The sequence below is a fragment of the Momordica charantia genome, assembly GCF_013281855.1.
Source record: "Momordica charantia cultivar OHB3-1 chromosome 3 unlocalized genomic scaffold, Mcharantia_2.0 BLBB01000003.1, whole genome shotgun sequence".
Classification (NCBI taxonomy): Eukaryota; Viridiplantae; Streptophyta; class Magnoliopsida; order Cucurbitales; family Cucurbitaceae; genus Momordica; species Momordica charantia.
In genome coordinates, this window is record NW_028275161.1 from 21,756,481 (window position 1) to 21,777,362 (window position 20,882).

General features: G+C 39.9%; 2 protein-coding genes across 4 annotated transcripts; both read left to right on the forward strand.

Annotated features, from left to right (window-relative positions):
• Nucleotides 1-4,236: 4,236 nt before the first annotated feature.
• Nucleotides 4,237-15,680, forward strand: PANK2 (pantothenate kinase 2). The gene is made up of 22 exons (XM_022281437.2): nt 4,237-5,199; nt 6,207-6,419; nt 6,520-6,572; nt 7,036-7,152; nt 7,578-7,697; nt 7,810-7,904; nt 7,985-8,078; nt 8,286-8,417; nt 9,560-9,672; nt 9,786-9,978; nt 11,248-11,456; nt 11,901-11,945; nt 12,065-12,113; nt 12,704-12,786; nt 13,225-13,341; nt 13,536-13,599; nt 13,884-14,030; nt 14,154-14,312; nt 14,534-14,617; nt 14,934-15,128; nt 15,276-15,347; nt 15,466-15,680. Exons 1-22 carry the CDS (start codon nt 4,917-4,919, stop codon nt 15,553-15,555), a joined length of 2,727 nt encoding a protein of 908 aa, XP_022137129.1. The 5' UTR covers nt 4,237-4,916; the 3' UTR covers nt 15,556-15,680.
• Nucleotides 15,681-16,518: 838 nt separating this feature from the next.
• LOC111008692 (serine/threonine-protein kinase ATM) lies at nt 16,519-20,882 on the forward strand. 3 transcript variants are annotated; one of them, XM_022281455.2, is made up of 2 exons: nt 16,519-16,669; nt 17,102-20,882. In XM_022281455.2, exon 2 carries the CDS (start codon nt 17,168-17,170, stop codon nt 20,621-20,623), a length of 3,456 nt encoding a protein of 1,151 aa, XP_022137147.2. In that variant the 5' UTR covers nt 16,519-16,669; nt 17,102-17,167; the 3' UTR covers nt 20,624-20,882. The 3 variants fall into 3 exon arrangements, with proteins under 3 accessions (XP_022137147.2, XP_022137146.2, XP_022137145.2); XM_022281454.2 differs by lacking the exon at nt 16,519-16,669 and adding an exon at nt 16,676-16,781; XM_022281453.2 differs by lacking the exon at nt 16,519-16,669 and adding an exon at nt 16,767-16,901.

Sequence of the window (20,882 nt, forward strand, 5' to 3'; positions counted from 1 at the left end):
TAAGACAGGTCTTCGTGTATTGCATCACATCTTCCCGCATATTTGGCCAAAAGTACCCCTTTTTCAGCAAGGCGTAAGTCCGTTGCCACCCCGGGTGACCCGCCCATAGAGTATCGTGACACTCATGTAGGAGCTTCTTTCTCAGGTCTCCCGTTCTTGGCACGTACAGTTTGTTTCCTCTTGTAAATAATAGGTCCCCTTCGACCCAGAACTGGCGGGTCTTCTCGGTCTTGGCCAGCTCGACCACAGTTCGGGCGGAGGGGTCTCTTTGAAGATATTCTCTAATGAGGTCACGGATCGACCCGTCCGCTTTGCTGGTGTGAATGTGGGCTAACATGCACAGGGCCGCATGTTCTCCTTTACGGCTAAGAGCGTCGGCAGCTTGGTTGGACTTTCCTGCCTTGTGTTCAAACTTAAAATCAAACTCGGCTAACAATTCTTGCGACCTGGCCTGTTTGGATGTTAGCTTAGGCTGATTGAAGAAGTGGCAAATTGCACTGTTGTCCGTCTTTACCACAAAATATGAGCCCAACAAGTACTGCCTCCAAGACCTAAGGCAGTGAACGACTGCTAGCATTTCTTTCTCTGATACGGTATAACGTCGTTCCGCATTATTCAGCTTGCGACTTTCGTAAGCAATCGGGTGACCGTCTTGGAGAAGGACACCACCTAAAGCGTAGTCTGAAGCATCCGTTTCTACTTCAAACGGCTTCGTCACGTCGGCTAGCCCAAGTACTGGGCCTTTCATCATGGCCGCCTTTAGATCTTCGAAGGCGTCCTGACTTTCCTTCGACCACATCCAGGTCATTCCTTTCTTCAGTAACTCTGTCATTGGGGTGGCTCTCCTTGAGAATCCTTCGATAAATCGTCGGTAGTAGTTGGCCAACCCTAAAAAGGAACGCAACTCGGTCACAGAGGTAGGGACTCTCCATTCTTGGATCGCCTTTACCTTATCTGTGTCCATACTGATCTGCCCCTGTTCGATCACGTGGCCAAGGAACGTGATCCGCTTTTGTGCGAACGCACACTTTTCCTTCTTTACGTATAACTGATTCTGCCTTAGTTTGTCGAAGACCAACCTGAGATGGATCTGGTGTTCTTTCAGCGTCGGACTGTATACCACTATATCGTCTAGATAGACTACCACAAACTGATCGAGATATTCGTGAAAGACCTGATTCATCATAGTACAGAACGTGGCAGGGGCATTCGTTAATCCAAAAGGCATCACGAGGAATTCAAAAGCCCCATACCTCGTCACACAAGTAGTTTTAGGCTCGTCACCTTCTGCAATACGCACTTGGTAGTAGCCCGACCTGAGATCCAATTTCGTGAAGTATTTAGCTCCATGTAATTGATCAAACAGGTCGGTTATGATAGGGAGGGGATACTTGTTGCGAACTGTGACTTTGTTGAGGGCTCTATAGTCAATGCACAGACGCAACGTCTCATCCTTCTTTTTCTGAAACAGCACAGGGGCTCCGAAGGGAGCTTTAGTTGGACGGATGAACCCAGCGTTTAACAACTCATCTAGCTGCTTTCGGAGTTCGGCTAACTCCGGTGGAGCCATCCGGTAAGCATTCTTTGCCGGAGGTTTAGCTCCTGGAATGAGCTCGATTTCGTGGTCAATCCCTCGTCGAGGAGGTAAGGTCTTCGGTAAACTATCTGACATTATGTCAACATACTCTTTCATGACAACTTGAATTTCAGGTGGGACATCTCTTGTCTCCACCGGCTGTTCGACCATCGGAATGGCCATAAAGGTAGGTTCCTCCCGGTTGAGGCCTTTCTTCAACTGTAACGCGGATATCATCCTTATGCCACCAGGTTGTTTGATGCTAGCTGTGACCACAGTGGGACTATTACTAGTGACAATCATACACTTGGCCAGAGGCATCGGTATGACCTTATGTTCGATGAGGAACTCCATCCCCAGTACAACGTCGAAGTCGTCCATGCGAACTACTACGAAATCGACACTGCCTGTCCACGTCCCCAATTTCAACATCACTCTTTTAGAAACTCCTACAATGGGTAGAGCTTCGGAGTTGACGGCCTTCATCTTACCCGTATCCTTCTCAATAGTCAATTTCAGTCGGCGGGCTTCCTGTTCTGATATGAAGTTGTGGGTTGCACCTGAATCCACCATGGTGCTCTTTGCAGGGTTACAATTGATCGTAGCATCTACGAACATAAGCCCCTTTTCGGACGTTCCTTTGGGTCCATTGACCCTCTTTTGAATGGCAGATAGGAATTTTAACGCCCCCATTCTAGGTGTTTCTTCGTCTTCTTCCTTCTCACAATCCGTTTCGACTTCAGGTTCATTGCACGACTGAACGGATGCTTGAAGGGCAGTAAGGGCAGCTCGGTGTGGGCATTCAGCTACCCGGTGGGGACCTTTGCACAAGAAGCAGGACATCAGCCTTTGAGAGTTTTGACTTTGTGGATAGGGTCCTCGGGAAGGACCGGGATTCGGGCCTTGAGGTCTCTTGTCAGCTCCCCCACTCTTTGGGGTAAAAGGTTTGAACGTCTTGTTTCCCCCAGTGGGGTTTGTAGCATTCTTTTTCGGGTGGGATGGTTCACTGTTATAGTCTAGCAATCTTTCAGCAGCGGCCATGGCGGTGGCAAGGTCTTGTACCCTTTGTTCATACAGCTTGGTTCTGGCCCACGGTTTCAATCCTTCGATAAAGACGAACACCTTGTCTTTCTCTGACATGTCGCGAATATCCAGCATCACGGCAGAGAATTGTTTCACGTAGTCCCAGATTGTTCCAGTGTGTCGGAGTTCACGTAGCTTCCTTCTAGCCATGAACTCGACATTGTCAGGGAAGAACTGACCCCTCAATTCTTTCTTCAGATCATCCCAGCGATTGATCGTGCATCGACCATTCTGAATGTCGTTGACTTTAGATCTCCACCACAGCTTTGCATCATCAGTAAGATGCATGGTGGCCAAAGTCACTTTCATCTCTTCTGACGTTGTCCCCGTAGCCTTGAAGTACTGTTCTACGTCGAACAGGAAGTTCTCGAGATCTTTTGCGTCTCTATTGCCATTAAATGGTTTGGGCTCTGGGACCTTCAACTTGTTGAACCCCATGTTCGCTTGGTTGGGAGCCTGATTTCCCACGGCTCGCATGGTTAGGTTCACTCTAGTGCTTATTTCAGTCATCTCAGCTCGGAGGGTGTCGATGGTTACTTTGAAGTCTTCTGTCATTTCGTTAAACAATTGCATCATTGCGGAATGCGAGTTATTTAACTCACCCATACGTACTTCTATCTGTGTGTTTGGGTTCGTGGAACTATCTCCACGTTCGAAGCTACCAGGACGCGTAGCTTTGCTTTCTAGGGTCTCAACCCTCATGGCTATATCTTGTATCGGCAACCCGTCTATACGGGCATTCATTGCGTCTATTTCTCCAAACTTCTCGGAGAATTCATCTACTCGTGCCTCCAGCAGACGGAGGGAATCTGGGACTTCTCTTAGGTAGAGAAGTTGTTCTTCTATCTCTACCAGTCGGTCGACGTGCGACTTGCTCAGTTGTTTTGTCGTCGACATGGTTCCGGACTTTTTCGGGTCGAGGAGCTAACTAAGCTCTGATACCACTTGTCACAATCGCACCTTTTCGAAGCAGCTCGAGCGATTGTGCGACACTTGCTCTAGCTCAAACGAGCAAGTCAGCCAGGAAAAACTGTAAGTTGCGGACAATCTCGGTCGTGGGTCTAGCCTCCGCTCACGTTTTAGGAGAAAATTGGTTTTAGAAAACGTGAGAGAGAAAAACAGTTGAAAACATCTTTAAAACAAGCATTGTAGACATTGGATGCAAGAAAGCTTTGATTGCAAGAAAGTATACAACACTTGGTCGGGGGAGGTTTGATGACTACTTGGTCCCCCCTAAGGTACATTATAAGGCATTTTTGGTGTGGCAGGTGTAGACGTCCTAAGTGGCGAGGAGTCACTCGGTGGCCTACAGGGCCCGTGTGAACTCCGATTGGCTTGAAATTTGGCGTGCTTACATATCCTACTAATACACACCTAGTTCCAAAGCCGCTCGGCCAAATTCCACCTACAATCCCAAAAACTCGATACAAGAAAATTACACTAGAAAGCTTTAAAGACATGAAAGGAAAGCGAGTGGTGAGGATGGTTTGGACATGCGGACATGGGTAACACACCTGGACAAGCATGCCCACAACACCATACAGTCACCACCATGAGTTTGACGCTTCCACGGCATTTCGTGGCGCGATTTGTGTGCAACGGAATATTCAACTCGGCGGTCCTCAAATTTCCGGTACCGTTCACTGCTGATCCTGGAGCCGGCGGTCGCTTCACCAATATTCGAACTCAGTGTTACATCCCTTCTACCTGTGAGCGATTGAATCTCTCGAATCGTTCACTGCAAATCGACGATCCGGCCATCGGTTGACCGGAGCCTAGGTTGATACCGCTTCCGTTCATTCTGAAGCCAGCGTAGCCGCAAGCTTCCTTGGCGGTCCGTCGAGCAGAACTCGGATTCATACTACTTCCCTTCACTTTGATTACTTGGCGAGATCTTTTTTCCCTCACCCAATCCGTTCAAGTTCTCAAGTCGTGGATGACTTTTGTATGTGCCTGAAGAATTTAAGAGGTTCTCAATTGACCGTTCTGCTTTGGAGTTCGTTTTGCATGCGTCAGATGGTAAAAGGCTAAGTTACTTTTCAAAGTGGGCCTTCGAAGCACGAATTCCGCTTTCTAGATTTGAATTTATGGCTTTTAACTGATGATATAGTGATCGTCATGGTTGGATGGCGTTTCTTCTTCTAAATGACAAGTATTTATAAATTTTAGTTGGTGTTTAGGCGTAGGACGAGGGTAGTCTGACCAAATAAAGTCGAATTTGTGGGTTAGGCAGCTGGGAGGTGAAGGTTTGGTATTAATGGCTTGTCCGGGGGAAAACCTACATCCTGATTTGTGCGGTATAAAGGGAGAGAAGGAGCAAACTGAGGATAAGAACCAAAATATTGACAAAGAGGGTGGCCTGAATGGTGGCGAGAGGGACATGGGTACGATTACTGGCAATTCCATCCACAGGTCAAGTTCTCGTCCGCAGCTAGACCTCAGCAAAGCAACAATTCAGGGAAATTTCGAGGAGAGAGACCCCACAATTCTGTTGCCTAACCAGTCTGATGATCTATCTCACCTGGCTCTCGACATCGGCGGTATATTCCATGTGTACTTCTGTTTTTTGGATTGGTCTAGTTCTACGTATTTGTTTATTTACTCCACCTTTTTTGATCTTATAAATTTACTTTTTGGTTAATTTTTCTCATGAGTTTTTGATGAGGGGTTTTTCTTAAGGGTGTGAAGGAGGGGTGAAATTGAAAATAAAAGTAGCTTACTTGATTTACATTTTAATAAGACACGTAATCATGTGCCACTATGATCAAGATGATTTTAGTGGGTCATTTTTCATATGCGCTCTCGGATTTGTTTTTGGGTTTTGGATCAAGCGTAACGTATATCATTTTCCTTTGTCCTTTCTGTAAGTACACTCATGCTCATTTCTTCAACATCTTTTATTGTTTGAATTCATAAAAAAATGAAATTAGTTATTTCTGAGACATATTTTGTTGTTTCCTCTAGCAAACATTTTCTTTAGTCCCTATTCCTACCATTAAATTTCCAATCCATACTTTTTGTGCATGTGAGGATAAACTCAGCTAATGGTTGGTAAAAACAGGTAAATGATAAGTGTTTGCTAAAGAGTTAAAATAGTGACAAATGAATGAACCACGTTCCTCGCATGTCTTTTCTATAAATAATTACTGAGTAATTTCCTAGGGGAACTGATTCCAGAAAGTATAAGGATGGGAAGTTATAAAATAGTATGAAGTAACTCACAATCAGATAATGGGGAATATACATGTTTTGCTTTTAAATGAAAAGGGCTATTCCCTTTTCTTTTTTTCCTTTACTTTTATTTTCTTAAAGTTTTTATCACACTGTTTATATATATTACATTTGGTGCAACTTTTTTTCTTGAGTAATCATCATAGAATCTAGTCTTGTAATTTATCGATTATAAAGTGAATAAGGTGTAGGAAATTAGATGTTTATGCATAATATCGGACATATAGCATTTCACAGTTTTATTTCTTTTAGTAGGTTGACAGTGGCAAGGTTGGAAATATATCTGCTAGATCAGCTGATGATTCGTTATTTACAGGTTCTCTCATCAAATTGGTGTACTTTTCAAGACATGAAGATCAATCAGTCGATGATAAGAGGAAGAAGAGCATGGAGGAGAGGCTGGGGTTTTCAAATGGTAATAGAAGAAGTTATCCAGTTCTTGGAGGGAGACTTCATTTTGTGAAGTTCGAGACAAGCAAGATTAACGAGTGTTTAGACTTCATCTATTCCAAGCAGCTACATCGTGGTGGTATATATGTTGACATCATGCTTTTTAGTTTATTTATAATTTTCAGATAACCTGAGTTTCTTGTTTTCTGGCAATGCGTGAACATTTTCTACTGGAAAAGATTTACCTCACTGGCAATCAGATGACCCAGCAAATGAAAATGCCATAATTAAGGTATATTCTTTCATACGACTGTTTATCACTTCATACCAGATCTGTTGTGCCTTTGAGAAAAAGGCCCAAAAATATATGTAGCTGCTAAAAGAAAAGTAATATGCTTCAGGTTTTTTCCACTTTTCTGTGAATGAGGTTAATAAAGAACTACTCTTCTGTAATGGTAACTTTTACTTGCAGCAATTGTCAATCTTCCTTGGAACCCCTCTTTGCACGTATCAGTTTGCTCTAAATCGTCAAATGGAAAACTTTTGCCCATTGGGTTGATTCGCCCCCGCCCCCTTGTCTACCCTTTGACATTTTTATTTGCCTGGGCTGTATCAGTTTTTAATGTTTACATTAGTCTCGACGATAGAGAAAAAAATGAGGAGTTGGGAGGCAGGAAAGGGCGTGCTTCTTAATTATTTCGGTTCACCATTTATTTAGATAATACTTCTCAACCTGTAACAATTGCCGCATGAAGGCTACAGGTGGAGGGGCATACAAGTTTGCAGATCTTTTTAAAGAAAGACTTGGAGTTAGCCTTGACAAAGAAGATGAAATGGATTGTCTTGTGGCTGGAGCAAATTTTTTGCTTAAGGTGGATTTCCAAATACTAACTTTCATTTTGCTCGTATAAAGTTTGTGTATTTGTATGTTTATTTATTTTTCATTGTAGCAGGATAGAATTTAAATTATGCTTGCAATTTCAGATCCCACCATTATTCTGTTTCATCAGTTCTTTTACTATTTGCGTGTGTTTTTTGCTTACCTTAAAGCTTTGAATTTCACGATTTTGTTTGTTTATGTGTGCTCATAAATTGCTTGTATCACGTCATGCCACTTGGCTTAAAGAATGAGTAGTTTAATTGAAGATTTACCCAGTATGTTGGATTGTATCATGTGGTTTACTTCCAACATTTCTATTTTGAGTAAATCAATATCTTTTTTTGGAGCTCGTTTGTCATCTTATTCTTAGATGAATAGTACGCCAAGGATAACTAGCTGTTAACAATGTTTTAGTAGGCAATACGTCATGAAGCTTTCACTCATATGGAGGGTAAAAAAGAGTTCGTGCAACTTGACCATAATGAACTGTTCCCTTATCTGCTTGTTAATATTGGATCTGGTGTCAGCATGATCAAGGTATGCTGTCTGTTAATCTCTACTTTTGTTTCTCTCATTCCATTTTCTTGCCCCTGATCTTAAGGATGACTGAAGTATGCTAAGTTATAATCTATGGTTTACATTTTTCAAGGTTGATGGTGACGGGAAATTTCAGAGAGTTAGTGGGACAAATGTTGGAGGTGGTACTTACTGGGGATTAGGAAGGCTGTTAACAAAATGTAATAGGTAATTATGCTGTTATGTATTGAGCATGTCTTCTTCCTACAATATGTGTGAAGATTTGACATTTATTTGTCCTGCTCCAGTTTTGATGAGTTGTTAGAGCTTAGTCAAAAGGGAGATAATAGCACAATCGACATGCTTGTTGGGGACATATATGGTGGCATGGATTACTCTAAGGTGCGTTAAATTTAAATTCAAATTCCGTTGTGATGCTTCTTTCCAAGCTTATGTCATTGCTTCATAATATTCCTGTTAAATTGTGCAGATTGTTTGTTTTTTTCCCTTGCATCTCTGTCATAATATATGAATCATGGTGGGATGATTGCTCTCTATGGCAACAATTTCTAATAATCTCTTATTTATTATTGTCTTTTACTGATCTAGATTGGTCTTTCTGCGTCAACAATTGCATCTAGTTTTGGCAAGACCATCTCAGTGAACAAGGAGCTTCAAGACTACAGACCAGAAGACATCTCATTGTCTCTCTTGCGGATGATCTCGTATAACATTGGACAGGTCAGTATTGCAATGGAAGAACGCATCAAATTCCTCAGGATCTAATCAAAATGTACGAGGGGTCCATTTCTACAAAGTTGAATTATCTTAATATAAAAAGTAAATCAAGATCATACAAAATTAATTGAACAAAATCAACCAAATCATCAATAGTAAATCCTCATTTGTTACTCAGGTTTAGCAATGGATCTCCGTTGTTCTCTGGATTTTATTCCTTATGCTATCATTATTCAGAAATAAGTTGCTACGAAATTATGTTATTGTACCCTTTGAAATCATTATTGGATAACTTATGATATTGAAGGAACAACAGCACGCAATTTGCAAAAACAGAATAAAATAAAAGAATTTTTAGAAAATGGATACCCAAGCAAGTTTTCATATTTTTCTTATATTAATATTAATATAAAGCAGAAAACTATTTTCAAAAATAATTCCAAATAGTCCCGCTGTCTTCTTATAAAGTGATGGAGGGTGTAATGTGTTTATTTAGGATAATTCTAATTATTCGTTTAGATAACCTTTCAGATAAATTACCTTGTACCATGGGGGTAGGTTATCTTTTAATGTTGCCTAGCTGATTAGTTACTAGGGTAACTAATAGTTACTTGGCCTATAAATACCAACTTCCTATGCCTGAGTTTGCATTTTATCAATCAAGACAGATCCGAACTTGAGTGTCTCTACCATTAAGGTTTGTGATGAAGGAGAACTGGAGATTTTTAATTAGTTAATTAAAATGTAAGGAATGATCAGATTACACTCCGCATGAAGTAGTAGCATCTAATGCAAGTGTGTAAAGTTATGAGTGCCATATTTCATTTGAGCATACCACAATTATAAATAAACTAAAGGAGTTAAATTAGATGGTAATATAGACATGGACCAATGCTGTGCGCTTCTTTACTGCTATCTGGATGGACTCCTTAATGCCTTTGGCTTAAGTTGCTCACTCCTAATTCCCCACTCTTAATTGGGAGATGTTATAAAAGGAGAAAGAACCGAATAGATTCAAATGTTTGTTGGAGGTCATGTTTTCTCTAAATTAGCCATTTGGCATCATCAATTTGAATGACCTGTTAGATAAGCAGTTTAAATTGCATTTCTCTCTATAAAATATAATTTGAATTTTTTTTTGGTAGATATCATATTTGAATGCTCTACGGTTTGGACTTAAGAGAATATTTTTTGGAGGGTTCTTTATCAGGGGACATGCATACACCATGGATACAATTTCCTTCGCAGTTCAGTTCTGGTAATCTGCATTGAAAAATCTTCTGTTTTTTGTTGTTATTTTTATTAACATTAATTGCTTTTATTTTTTTCTACTTTCTCAATACAGAGTATTGTACTGTACATTTTCTGTAGGTCAAAAGGAGAAGCACAAGCCATGTTCTTGCGCCATGAAGGGTTTTTAGGAGCCTTAGGTGCATTCATGAGCTATGAAAAGCATGGTCTCGATGATCTATTGGCCCATCAGTTAGTTGAAAGGTTTCCTATGGGTGCACCATATACGGGAGGGAAAGTTCATGGACCTCCACTTGGTGATTTGAATGAGAAGGTGAGCACAGTTGGAACTGGAAAATATTCAATCAGATCTTAGAGTTTACTTTGGCATTATGTAAGATCCTGTGATTTCTGAGTCTTATCTCTGTTAATTGTAAAGTTCATCAGATGCTATGAACTGTCTGTTGTTATATGTTTTCTATTTTTCGTAGCTCAAAATTTTCTAATCTTTATATGATCACTGAGCGAAATTGGGGATTACCGTCTGAATCTATAATGTCTAATAGCAAAGAGACTTGAAGATATTAACATCTTTGTTAGGTTTGTAATGATGGGATTTTGACCTACATACCTAACTAATAACAATTTTTATTAATCAAGAATTGGTTTGCTACTAGCATCATGACTTACCTTTGCGTTGTAAATTGGTTTGTTATTATATACACCAGATGTTGATTAATTGATAATTGTTGTCATCCGTGCATATAATTTTTTGAGATAAAAAATACACTATTGATAAGTAAAAAGTACAAAGTACAAAGTAAGTCCAAAGGACAGAATATTTTAACGAAATACGTACTCCCCTCTGTAACTTTACTGAAGATTGAATATTTTCTAAACTCACTATTTAAAGAAATGTAAAGCGAAGCATGAAATTTAGGTAACTCAAACTCTTTCCACCATTCCTTTTCCTTGCCAGTCAAAATTATGTTACTTCTTTCCAACCAAATGCATAGAATGATTTAAATTCTATTCCCCCTCGGTTTCAATTTTTCTCTCTCTCTTTAGAATCATATTCTATCTAAGCTTATTTGGGGCCCGTGTTTAAAGCCAAAGGTCTGGAATCTTTATACAAGTGACCAAGAGAATCTTTGATGATAGCTAAAAAGTGACTTTAAGTTCACGAATCATTGTGGAGTACGAGAGCCAATTCTTTACACAACTCTAGCCTTTTACAGCTTTTAATCAAAATATTTTTAATAGGAATCATGCATGTTTTGTGGTTGGTTTGTGAATTCTGTAAATCCATTGAGGGTTTATGATTCGTGTTTGTGTTTAAACACCATTAGGTCTGTATGTTACTATGCTTTTTTCCTGTATCTGTGATGCAATGTGAAATCTATTATATTCTTTCTTCTTATGTGTTCCTACTGTGAATCCATCTTATAGTGTAACTAGATTTGATTATTTCTCTTTTCCTTTCTGTCATTTGTTTTTACTTTTCTTTTCCGGATAATATATGTTGGTGCCTTTGAAAAGACCTGTCTATTTCGGCACATGCTTTCACCATCAATTTGTAAATATGGCTTGTACGAAAATACAGATTTCTTGGATGGAGAAATTTGTACAGAAGGGAACTGAAATTACTGCACCTGTCCCTATGGCTCCTCCTGGAACAACTGGACTTGGAGGCTTTGAAGTCCCTTTATCGAAAGGTGGGACCCTGCGATCTGATGCAAGTGCCTTAAATGTTGGCGTTCTCCATCTGGTACCAACTTTGGAGGTGTTCCCTCTGTTGGCTGACCCAAAAACGTATGTAATATTATTACATATTGGACTATCTTTATTATGGCATCTGAATAATTTCCTATCAGATTCTTGCTGAACTTATTTGAATGTTTTTTAAACTTTCTTTTGTCTCTTTTATTATTATTCATTACTTATAGTAGGTAGTTCTTCCCTTTAAATGCTATCACTTTCTTTTCTATGAATTAAGATTATGCCATGTGGACAGATGTGTATTTTTTTGCATAGGAAGACAACAGACGTATATAATTTTGTTGGTTTAATGGTTTTTCTGAATAAGTTCCGTGAAGGAAAAAATGCAAGCAAAGCGGGTGGTTGTCTAGTTCACTTATTCAAACTCATTTACTAAATTTGCTTGAATGGAAAATCAAATGAAGTATTTAGTTAAAGATTTTACTCTTGATTGTATGATAGATTCCTATGGTTTTCTTATACTGGTGTGTTTTTCAGGTATGAACCTAACACTATTGATCTCTCTGATCACTGTGAGTTGGAGTAAGTACATGAATTAAGCTCATTTCAATATACCTGAGAATGCATGTGAACCAATGTTGTATTATTGATAATTTGTTATGAGTGCCAACAAGAAACATCTGATACTTATCCATCAACAGGTACTGGTTCACTGTGTTTTCAGAGCATTTACCAGACCTTGTTGACAAGGCAAGGGCAAACACTGAGCCTTAATTGCTCCTTCTCTCTCTTTCTCTCTCTCCGCACACACACAGTCCCTCCTATCTACTCAATCTATTATACCTCATCTCGTACAAAATAACAACGGCCGGCTTCACTTAGTTATGTCATAATGATACATCATTTTTGACGAAATAAAGGAAGAAGTTTCTAGGGTTGACTTTACTCTCTATGTGATTGATGGTTCTTGGAGAAAGTAAATGAGACAAAACCCTGTTTATTACCTGACATTTAGTAGTTCTTGAGCATTGACTTCGTGAGATGTTTCTTGTGGCTTATAAAATGCAGAAGTTCTCCTTCATTTCCTTAGCATATGAAGAAATTTGTGCATTTTCTTATGAATCTAAGGATCCATGTTGATTACAAATGTTGTGCATTGATTTTCAGTAACCATAATTAGCATTTAGTTTTTTCCCCTTTCTCTGACTTTGATTTAAGTACAATACAGCTTGTGTGTTTTTCTGTCATGAGCAAGATATTGGTTGTTAATATAACTGTTAATTAACGTGTTTCTGAATTTTTTTCTTACTGATTGAGAAACTTGTTGTTGAATATGTAAGGCTGTTGCAAGTGAAGGTGGAACTGATGATGCCAAGAGAAGGGGTGATGCATTCGCTCGGGCATTTTCTGCCCACTTGAGGAGGTAACTTTACTAATTTTAGTCTGATATACGTGCTGCATGGTTATATTTTCCTGAGAATGGATTTGTCTGGGGTTTCAAAATATAAAAGCTCAAACTTGATGCTTCATTCTATTTTGGATAAAATATATTTCCGTTCCCTGTATTTGAGAAAAATTCACTTTGGCTTGTAAATTTTAGAATGGGACATTTGATCCCAAGTTTTGGAAAAATTCGTCTCTAGAATCATCATGTTAATAAAATGGTGATTCAACAACTTAAATGATAACATGGTGTTCGTGACTTAAATGACATGACAACTAAAAAAGACTATTACAAACCGTTATTAACAGTGAGTAAATATCATTGACTGAAGAGGCAACTAGGCGCCTCTTACATTTTTCATCTTGCCTGTCCTCTGCTTAAAATTTTCTACCCTACCAAATTATAACATTTAAATAGGTTGATGGAGGAACCTACAGCATATGGGAAATTGGGTTTAGCTAATCTTCTGGAACTGAGGGAAGAGTGCTTGAGGGAGTTCCAGTTTTTTGATGCCTACAGAACCATAAAACAGAGGTAACTGTATTTCTGAATACAACTATTTTTCATTCTTTCTGCTCTCCAATCCGCTACCCCCTCCCAAACTAATGAGAAAAAGGGAATCTCCTACCTCCAAACATCCTTTATAAGTGAATTGAAGATATTGAAAGCAATTTGGAATCTTGATTCCCCCTCACCCTTTCACGAACTATCCTTTCTCCGTGGAACAGGGAGAATGAGGCATCACTTGCTGTCTTACCTGACCTGCTATTGGAACTTGATAGCATGAACGAGGTATATATAAAGAATTTGCACTGATACACCGTCCATGGTGCAATAGGAGTCCAGCAGTTATAAATCAACAACTTATATTTTGCTTATAGTAACATATCCAATTTATCTGCTTCTCTCTAAATGCAGTTATGATTTACAATACATCTTGTTTTTGCCGTTTTCCCTGGGGAACAATTTTGTGTTCATCTATATTTTCGGGAAAAAAAAAGTGTTAATCTAAATTGGCATTTAGCCTAGCGAATTTTATGACGTCTGGAAAAAACATTTTGCTTGTTAATTTGCAGGAAGCAAGACTGCTTACCCTAATTGAAGGTGTCCTTGCCGCAAACATTTTTGATTGGGGATCTCGTGCCTGTGTTGATCTCTATCACAAGGGGACAATTATTGAGATTTACAGAATGAGTCGCAATAAGATGCAGAGACCGTGGCGGGTAACCAAACCTGAACTTCTAGGAGTTGGTGAATTGAGAAACCTCGACTGTTCTTTATCTGCTATTCTTCTTATCAGAGCTGATTCAACAGTCCTATTTAATGATTTCTTTCTCATGATTTAGGTCGATGATTTTGATGTCTTCAGAAAGAGAATGTTAGGATTTGGGGATGTTAAACCCCTTCGACATAGAAGAGCTCTTCTCTTTGTGGACAACTCAGGTGCTGATGTTGTTCTAGGGATGCTTCCCTTGGCAAGGGAACTCCTCCGACGTGGAACTGAAGTAAGTTTACTCTGTTGTGATGCCGAATGAAAATTTACACCTATGGGTTGAAGGAGCAGTCCCAAAATAAATTTAATACTGTTTATCGTCTTTTCTGAGGAAATTTCCAATGGCATCTCTAGAATACAAGTCTATTCCCTTCCATGCAACAATTTGTTCTCTGTGCTTCTTATTCCCAACCAAAGTATGTCCTCAGTAGTGATCGGGAGTATTTATTCCAGGTTGTTTTAGTTGCAAACTCTCTTCCTGCTCTAAATGATGTTACCGCAATGGAGCTTCCTGATATTGTAGCCGAGGCTGCCAAGGTACTTTCTTCCCTGTGCATCTGAACTCGGTATTCAGCATGTTCAACCTGTTTGTATGAGTATCTAATCACCATTTCTATTCTTTAGCCCTTTTCTCAGACGCTTAATATTCTTCAACATTTTTTTTTTTTTGGATATAACCACTTCCACCTATGTTTTTGTTGTTTCTAGTCTGTGTCAAGCATTATTGATTCCGAAATACCCCGAAGAGGGCACCGAAAGAAATATTTCACATTTTTTGGGAGGAAAATTCTGTATCTTGGTCAAATCTCAGATGGCTGTTCACTTAATTTAACCAACAAACTTCTGTTTACAGCACTGTGACATACTACGTAGAGCTGCTGAAGCAGGGGGATTGATTGTAGATGCCATGATTAACTCTGCAGATGGTTCTAAAAAAAGTTCATCTTCTGTTCCCTTGATGGTTGTTGACAATGGGTGTGGTAGTCCATGTATTGATCTAAGGCAGGTCAGCTCCGAGTTGGCTGCTGCAGCTAAAGATGCCGATCTGGTAAAATACGTTCTTCTAATTGAAAAACCCAGGGTAGCGTAGGCCCGAATAAGCATTTAGAGTTGCCATCAGTCGTAAAACGTAAAACTAAAAGCGGATAAAATAGAAGAGAAAACGCATATGATATCAGAGTTTGTTGTGGTGCAGGTTATCTTGGAGGGGATGGGGAGAGCCATTCATACCAACTTCAACGCGCGGTTTAAATGCGATGCTTTGAAGGTGATGTTTACTGGTTTTGTTTTTCATCGAGGAAATCTCGAATAATTGAAGGGCTGGCATGTCTTTTAAGAATCTTTTTTCTTCATATTTTCATGAAAAAAAGTGTTTACTTTTGCAGCTTGCCATGGTGAAAAATCAGAGGCTGGCAGAGAAATTGCTCAAAGGAAACATATACGACTGTGTCTGCAGATACGAACCATCAAACTGAAGACTTTTTTTCTCTTTCAATTTCCAAGTTGTCACTATCAGTTTCCTCGTCAGAATTTATGAAAATATTCTTCACTTCTTTTGGCGAATATTTAGAAGTATACATCTAACTACCCTTTTGCTGCTTTTCCTTTCCCCTTCCATTTTTTTTTTTTTTTTTGCTATCTTCAAAATTCCACAAACATGGTTCAATTAGTTACTCTGCCTTGAATTTTAATTTTTAAGAATTAAGAATTCATTTGAATTTAATTATTTGCTGGAATTATGTACGTTACTAATTGCTTAACTGCATGTCATTAAAAACCTGACAAACAAAAAATTAATGCACAACAGTTGACCAAAAATGAATGAGACTTTTTTGGGGGAAAAAAAAACCAAAATTTTGGTATTCTATTGCAATTCCTGAGATCTTCATTTTCTTATTTTTGTTCACGTTGATGTCTCAACTGTCGTGTACAAACAATACCGTCTTGATTTCTCTTTCCTCTTTCTTTTTAAGTATGACTTCACTTAGCCAACAAACATGGTGTGATTTGGTTGATTTGACTCATTTTAGATAAAAGTCAATTACGAGGTAATTATCACTTGGAAGTTTGGCGTATTTACAATTGATTATTGAAAAAATTTAATAAACAAATTGTCTTAACATAATTAGATTAACTAGAATAGGATGGCTTAAAATCAATTCAATTCCATTCAAATTTTCTGTTTCAAATTTTGAATTTTATATCTCATTAATAAGGTAAAAGTAAGCTAGATTGCGCTGATAAGTACAATCCAAATTGTATGAACTTTTTGGTGTAAACTTATTAATTAGTTGTCTTTATATTAGTGTCTATGGTAGATCACGTTCAAATTATCTCTCTCTCTCTTTTTTTTAATCTATAATATAATATAACATTGCAAATTCGTGAAAAGAAAAATCCAATAATTTTCCTCGGGGGTAGGCGAGTTCTGTAGTCTACAATTAGCAAAAAAAAAGGAAAAAAAGAAAAAAAAACTTTAACAAAATATAAAATCCTCTATTTATTTTGAAGAAAAATAAGAGAGAAGGATGAACAAGCCGACTTTTAGGATCGATTCGTATCGTAGTCACCGTTCATCCGCAGCGTAAGGTAAATGGTTTTAAATTAATTACTTTTTTATGTTTCTCTCTCTTTTTCTCTCCGAAATTGTTAATTCCTCCACCCTTTTTTCTTCAGCTTTTCAGCGTCTGCAATTACTTGTGTATGTGTTTCTTTTTCTTCGGACTTTACTAATTATTATCCAAATCATCTCTCTCTCTCTCTCTCTCTCTTCTTTCGAATGACTCGCTGTAATAACTATAATCTCTCTCCTTCAACTCGGGTGAGTTTGATCTCTGTAAATTTCGATTTCGGCGCCGCTACAAATGTTCTTCGTGTATTTTGTTCTTCGCTTTCTGTTTTTCCACTGTCTTTGCAGCTGGAGTCTGTTTTCTTTGATTGAAGAATAGGTTTTATTTGATCGGTTGTATCAGTTTTGTAATGCTAGAGGTTTGATTTTGGTTTTCTGATTGTTTTTCTCAGTCTCCTTGGTCGGCTTCGTTGATGGTGGGGTTTTGATGATTTGGGGGAGACTTGTGTAGAGTTGGAATGGAAGACCCCAAAACCCCAGAAACCCTAAAAGCCCAAAGCCCTTCCAATGAAATCAGCGAGGAGATTTCTGGGTTTTCTGGGTTGGTCGATTTGAGTGGAGGCTTGACGGTGGAGATTCCGCTGGCTGAAAATGGCGGAGCGGTTAGTGTTTGCAGTAACGATGGTGAGATTAGCAATGTCGTCGAATTGAGGAACGAAGAGGTTGAAGATGGGAAGGGAATAGAGGGCACTGAGAGAAGAACAATTTTGGATGGTGGTGCCGGTGCCGGTGCCGGTGCAGTAGCTGATGCTGAAGACGACGGTGGTTATGGTGGTGGGGCTGCGGCTGCGGCTGAGGATGACCAGAATAAAGGCAACGCGGTGGAATTGAATGGTGTTTCTACAGCTAAGGATATGGAAGTTTCTGGAGATGGCATATCACTTACAGTGGACTTCTCGAATATCCAGCCAGAAGAACCTGAACTTTCCAAGTCCATGGGGGCAGAAGAGATGTCGAAAGAAGCTGAAGAAGAAGCGCGGATTATTGAAAATGGTGGAGGATACAGTTTTTCAGTTGGTGATGTGATATGGGTCAAGACCAAAAGTCAGACATGGTGGCCTGGAAAGATATATGAACCCTCAGATGCTTTGAAAAGTGATGAAAGTGGCCAGAGTGATGGTCTATTAGTTGGCTATTTTGGGAGCAGCCATATGACATGGTGTTCTCCATCTCAGTTGATGCCGTTTGTTGAAAACTTTGAGCAGATGTCTGCGAAATACAAGTCTCGAAGCTTCCTTGGAGCTGTAGAGAAAGCTGTGGATGAGTTTGGCAGGTGCGTGAAGATGGAGATGACATGTTCGTGTATTTCGGAAGGAAACCACCCATTAGAAGGTGATGCTGGATCGAAGGAAGTAACTTCCCTGCCTAGGCGCAAGTCGGGTTTCCTTGCTAAGTATTCTGTTGATCAGTATGAACCCGAAACATTCCTAGCACGTGTTAACAGTCTTGCACAGATTGTTTGCCTATGTGGAGCACTAGAGTTGAGTATCCTATACAATCAATTAGCAGCTTTTCAAAGCTCAATTGGGCACCAGCAATTGCCTTTGCATCAACTCTTGGAAACTCATGATCCTGAAGACGATTTGGTGGGCGAATCAGTGAGAAAAAGCAAAGTTCGTGTTACAGCAGGAGATGATGAAGAGGAGGTAGAAGGCGGCACGCAGAGCTCACCATTAGAGACACTATCCGTAGGATCAGATGTTGTACGCGAAAATATGGAAGGGAAGAATGGAGATCCAGGTAAGGTACTAGATGGAAGCATGGAAGTTGGAAAAAGGAGCTCCAGAAGAAAGGCAATTGTTAATGGAGGAATAAAATCAAGATCTGCGAAGAGAAAAGGAAGTGACAAATTTGAAGATCTTGAATCTAGTAAATTGGATTCTTCAATCAAGGGGGAGGTGATGAGTCCAACAACAGATGAAAGCAAGGATTCTGTTGTAGGTAACTTTGATGATGGGAGCAAAGGGATGTCTGAAAAGAGATCTGAGACGCGAGAGCGGAAGAAGAGCAAGTATTTGTCTTTTCCATACATAAACTGGGGGCAGAAAGGTATGCCAGCTGAAACAGAAGATATCAAGGCTCTTAAAATTTCTGGCGAAGGTGAGGATGAAAATGCAGTCGAGGGCCAGAATGAAACCCCTTTGCTATCTAAATGCAGTGGCAAGTTCTGGAAGAGGTGGTACCGGAATATTACCAGTGGGAGTGATGTTGCTGATAATCAAGAGTTGATGAGTGTATCACCAGCTGAGTTTCTCTCTGAGCTTCATTTTACTGCTGTGAATTGCCTTTATCCAAACGAAAATAACAACTTCAATGCGGTTGCTCAGTTCTTTTCCAGATTTAGAATTTTGATGTTTCATGATGAATCTGTCAATGCTGGTCAAAATGATGCGATGGCGGCTGATTTATTTTTTCTTGGGGGAAAGGTGTCCGAGGTTAAGAATCCTTCTTCTGCTGCTAAATCTGGGTTAAAAAAAAGAAGTCAGACAAGTTCCATAACGAAGAAGGAAGAGATGAAATCATCCAAACCAATCCCTGATGATGCAGATTTGACTGAAAAAGCTGAAACATGCCCTGCAGGAGATGCACAGAATAAAAGTCCGATGACTTCCAATGCTAGGCCAAGAAAAGATAGAGAAACCTTGGGGGGGAGATTGAAGACCAAATCCCTTTCTGCCTTATCAGACGTGAACATTAACGCTTCTTCCAGTAGCTTACTCACAAAAGATTCACCAGAGATTGGACCTCGCTCACCCAATGGTTTAACAAAGCGGAGGAAGAGAAAGAACGATGGATCGCACCCTCAGAATAAACAATCAACGGAAATACCAGATTTAAATGGAAGTGGTTCTGTAGCTGGGTTGTTGGTGGAAGATCAGCAGGCTGTGAGCCATGTTGCTTCCCAACAGAAATCTGAGCCAAAGAAGAGAAGGAAACTTGGAGCTGCTAAGGAGCATTCAAAGGCATCTACTGAAGTAAAAAATGTGAATAATAGCAATAAGCCTGGTTCGTTCTTCATTGATCTACAGGTCACAGCTCCACAACCACTTGGAGTAATTCCAGAGAAAAATCAAGTGAATTTTGCTGGAGTGCCCAACCAGCCAGTGAAAGACCAGACAATAGGCCAGGATCAGAGCAAGGGTGGGGGCAAAAAGAGGAAGAGGAAGGAGAAACCACCGTTGGGGGATCCAAAGATCAACTTATCTTCTGATATACCAGATTTAAACGGAATGGGTATTGAATCTAGCCAGGGGAAGGAATCACAGTTGGCTAACAGCCTTCCGCAGCAGGCTAAACCCAAGAGGAGAAGGAGGAGAAAAGGCGAAGCTAGTTTGGACCACCAAAAACCTTCTGACAGCAGACCATATATTTATAATAGAGTTGAAACTGATGGAGAAGGATTAGGATCTCTTCTTCTCTTGACTTTCTCTGCAGGGGTTCCCTTACCTTCCCGGGAGCAGTTTATTACTACGTTTAGCCAGTTTGGATCATTGAAGGAATCAGAGATACAGTTGAAGGATTCAACTGCCGAGATAGTTTTCCTACGAAGCGCTGACGCTATGGAAGCAGTTCGGAGTTTAAAGAAGAACAATGTTTTTGGCCCAACTCTTCTAAAATACCAGCTTTATCATCTCTCAGCTCCCCCCAGGACGTCGGACTCGGACCGGGCTTGCACAGCGCTAGCCTATCCTGCTTCTGAGGGCACTCTGAATCCATCAAAGTCTGCTGAATTAGGGTCTCAAGTGGGTGAGGCACCGCCCATAGACTTTATAAGGAAGAATCTTCAGATGATGACATCAATGCTGGAGAAGTCGGGAGATAATCTCTCCCCAGACATGAGAGCCAAATTGGAGAGCGACATTGAAGGCCTTCTCAAGAAGGTGAGTTCCATGGCGGGTTCTTCCTCAACATAGAAAGGAAGTCGGAACCATTGTGGATTATCTTTGACCAGGTTCTATCAAGCCCTCCTCGTTAGTCTTGTTGATGTATCGTAGGTGTAGTTTATATATTCGACGACTCGAATATTAACCTGTGCGATTCGTGGAGCTTTTCGTTTTTATTAGTGCTTTTAGTTTCCCTCCCTTTTTCTTCTTTGGTTACAGAATCGTATAAGCAATGTGGAGCCTTTGTTGTATTTCATGAGATGAATTTGGCGGCGACCACCTTTATTTA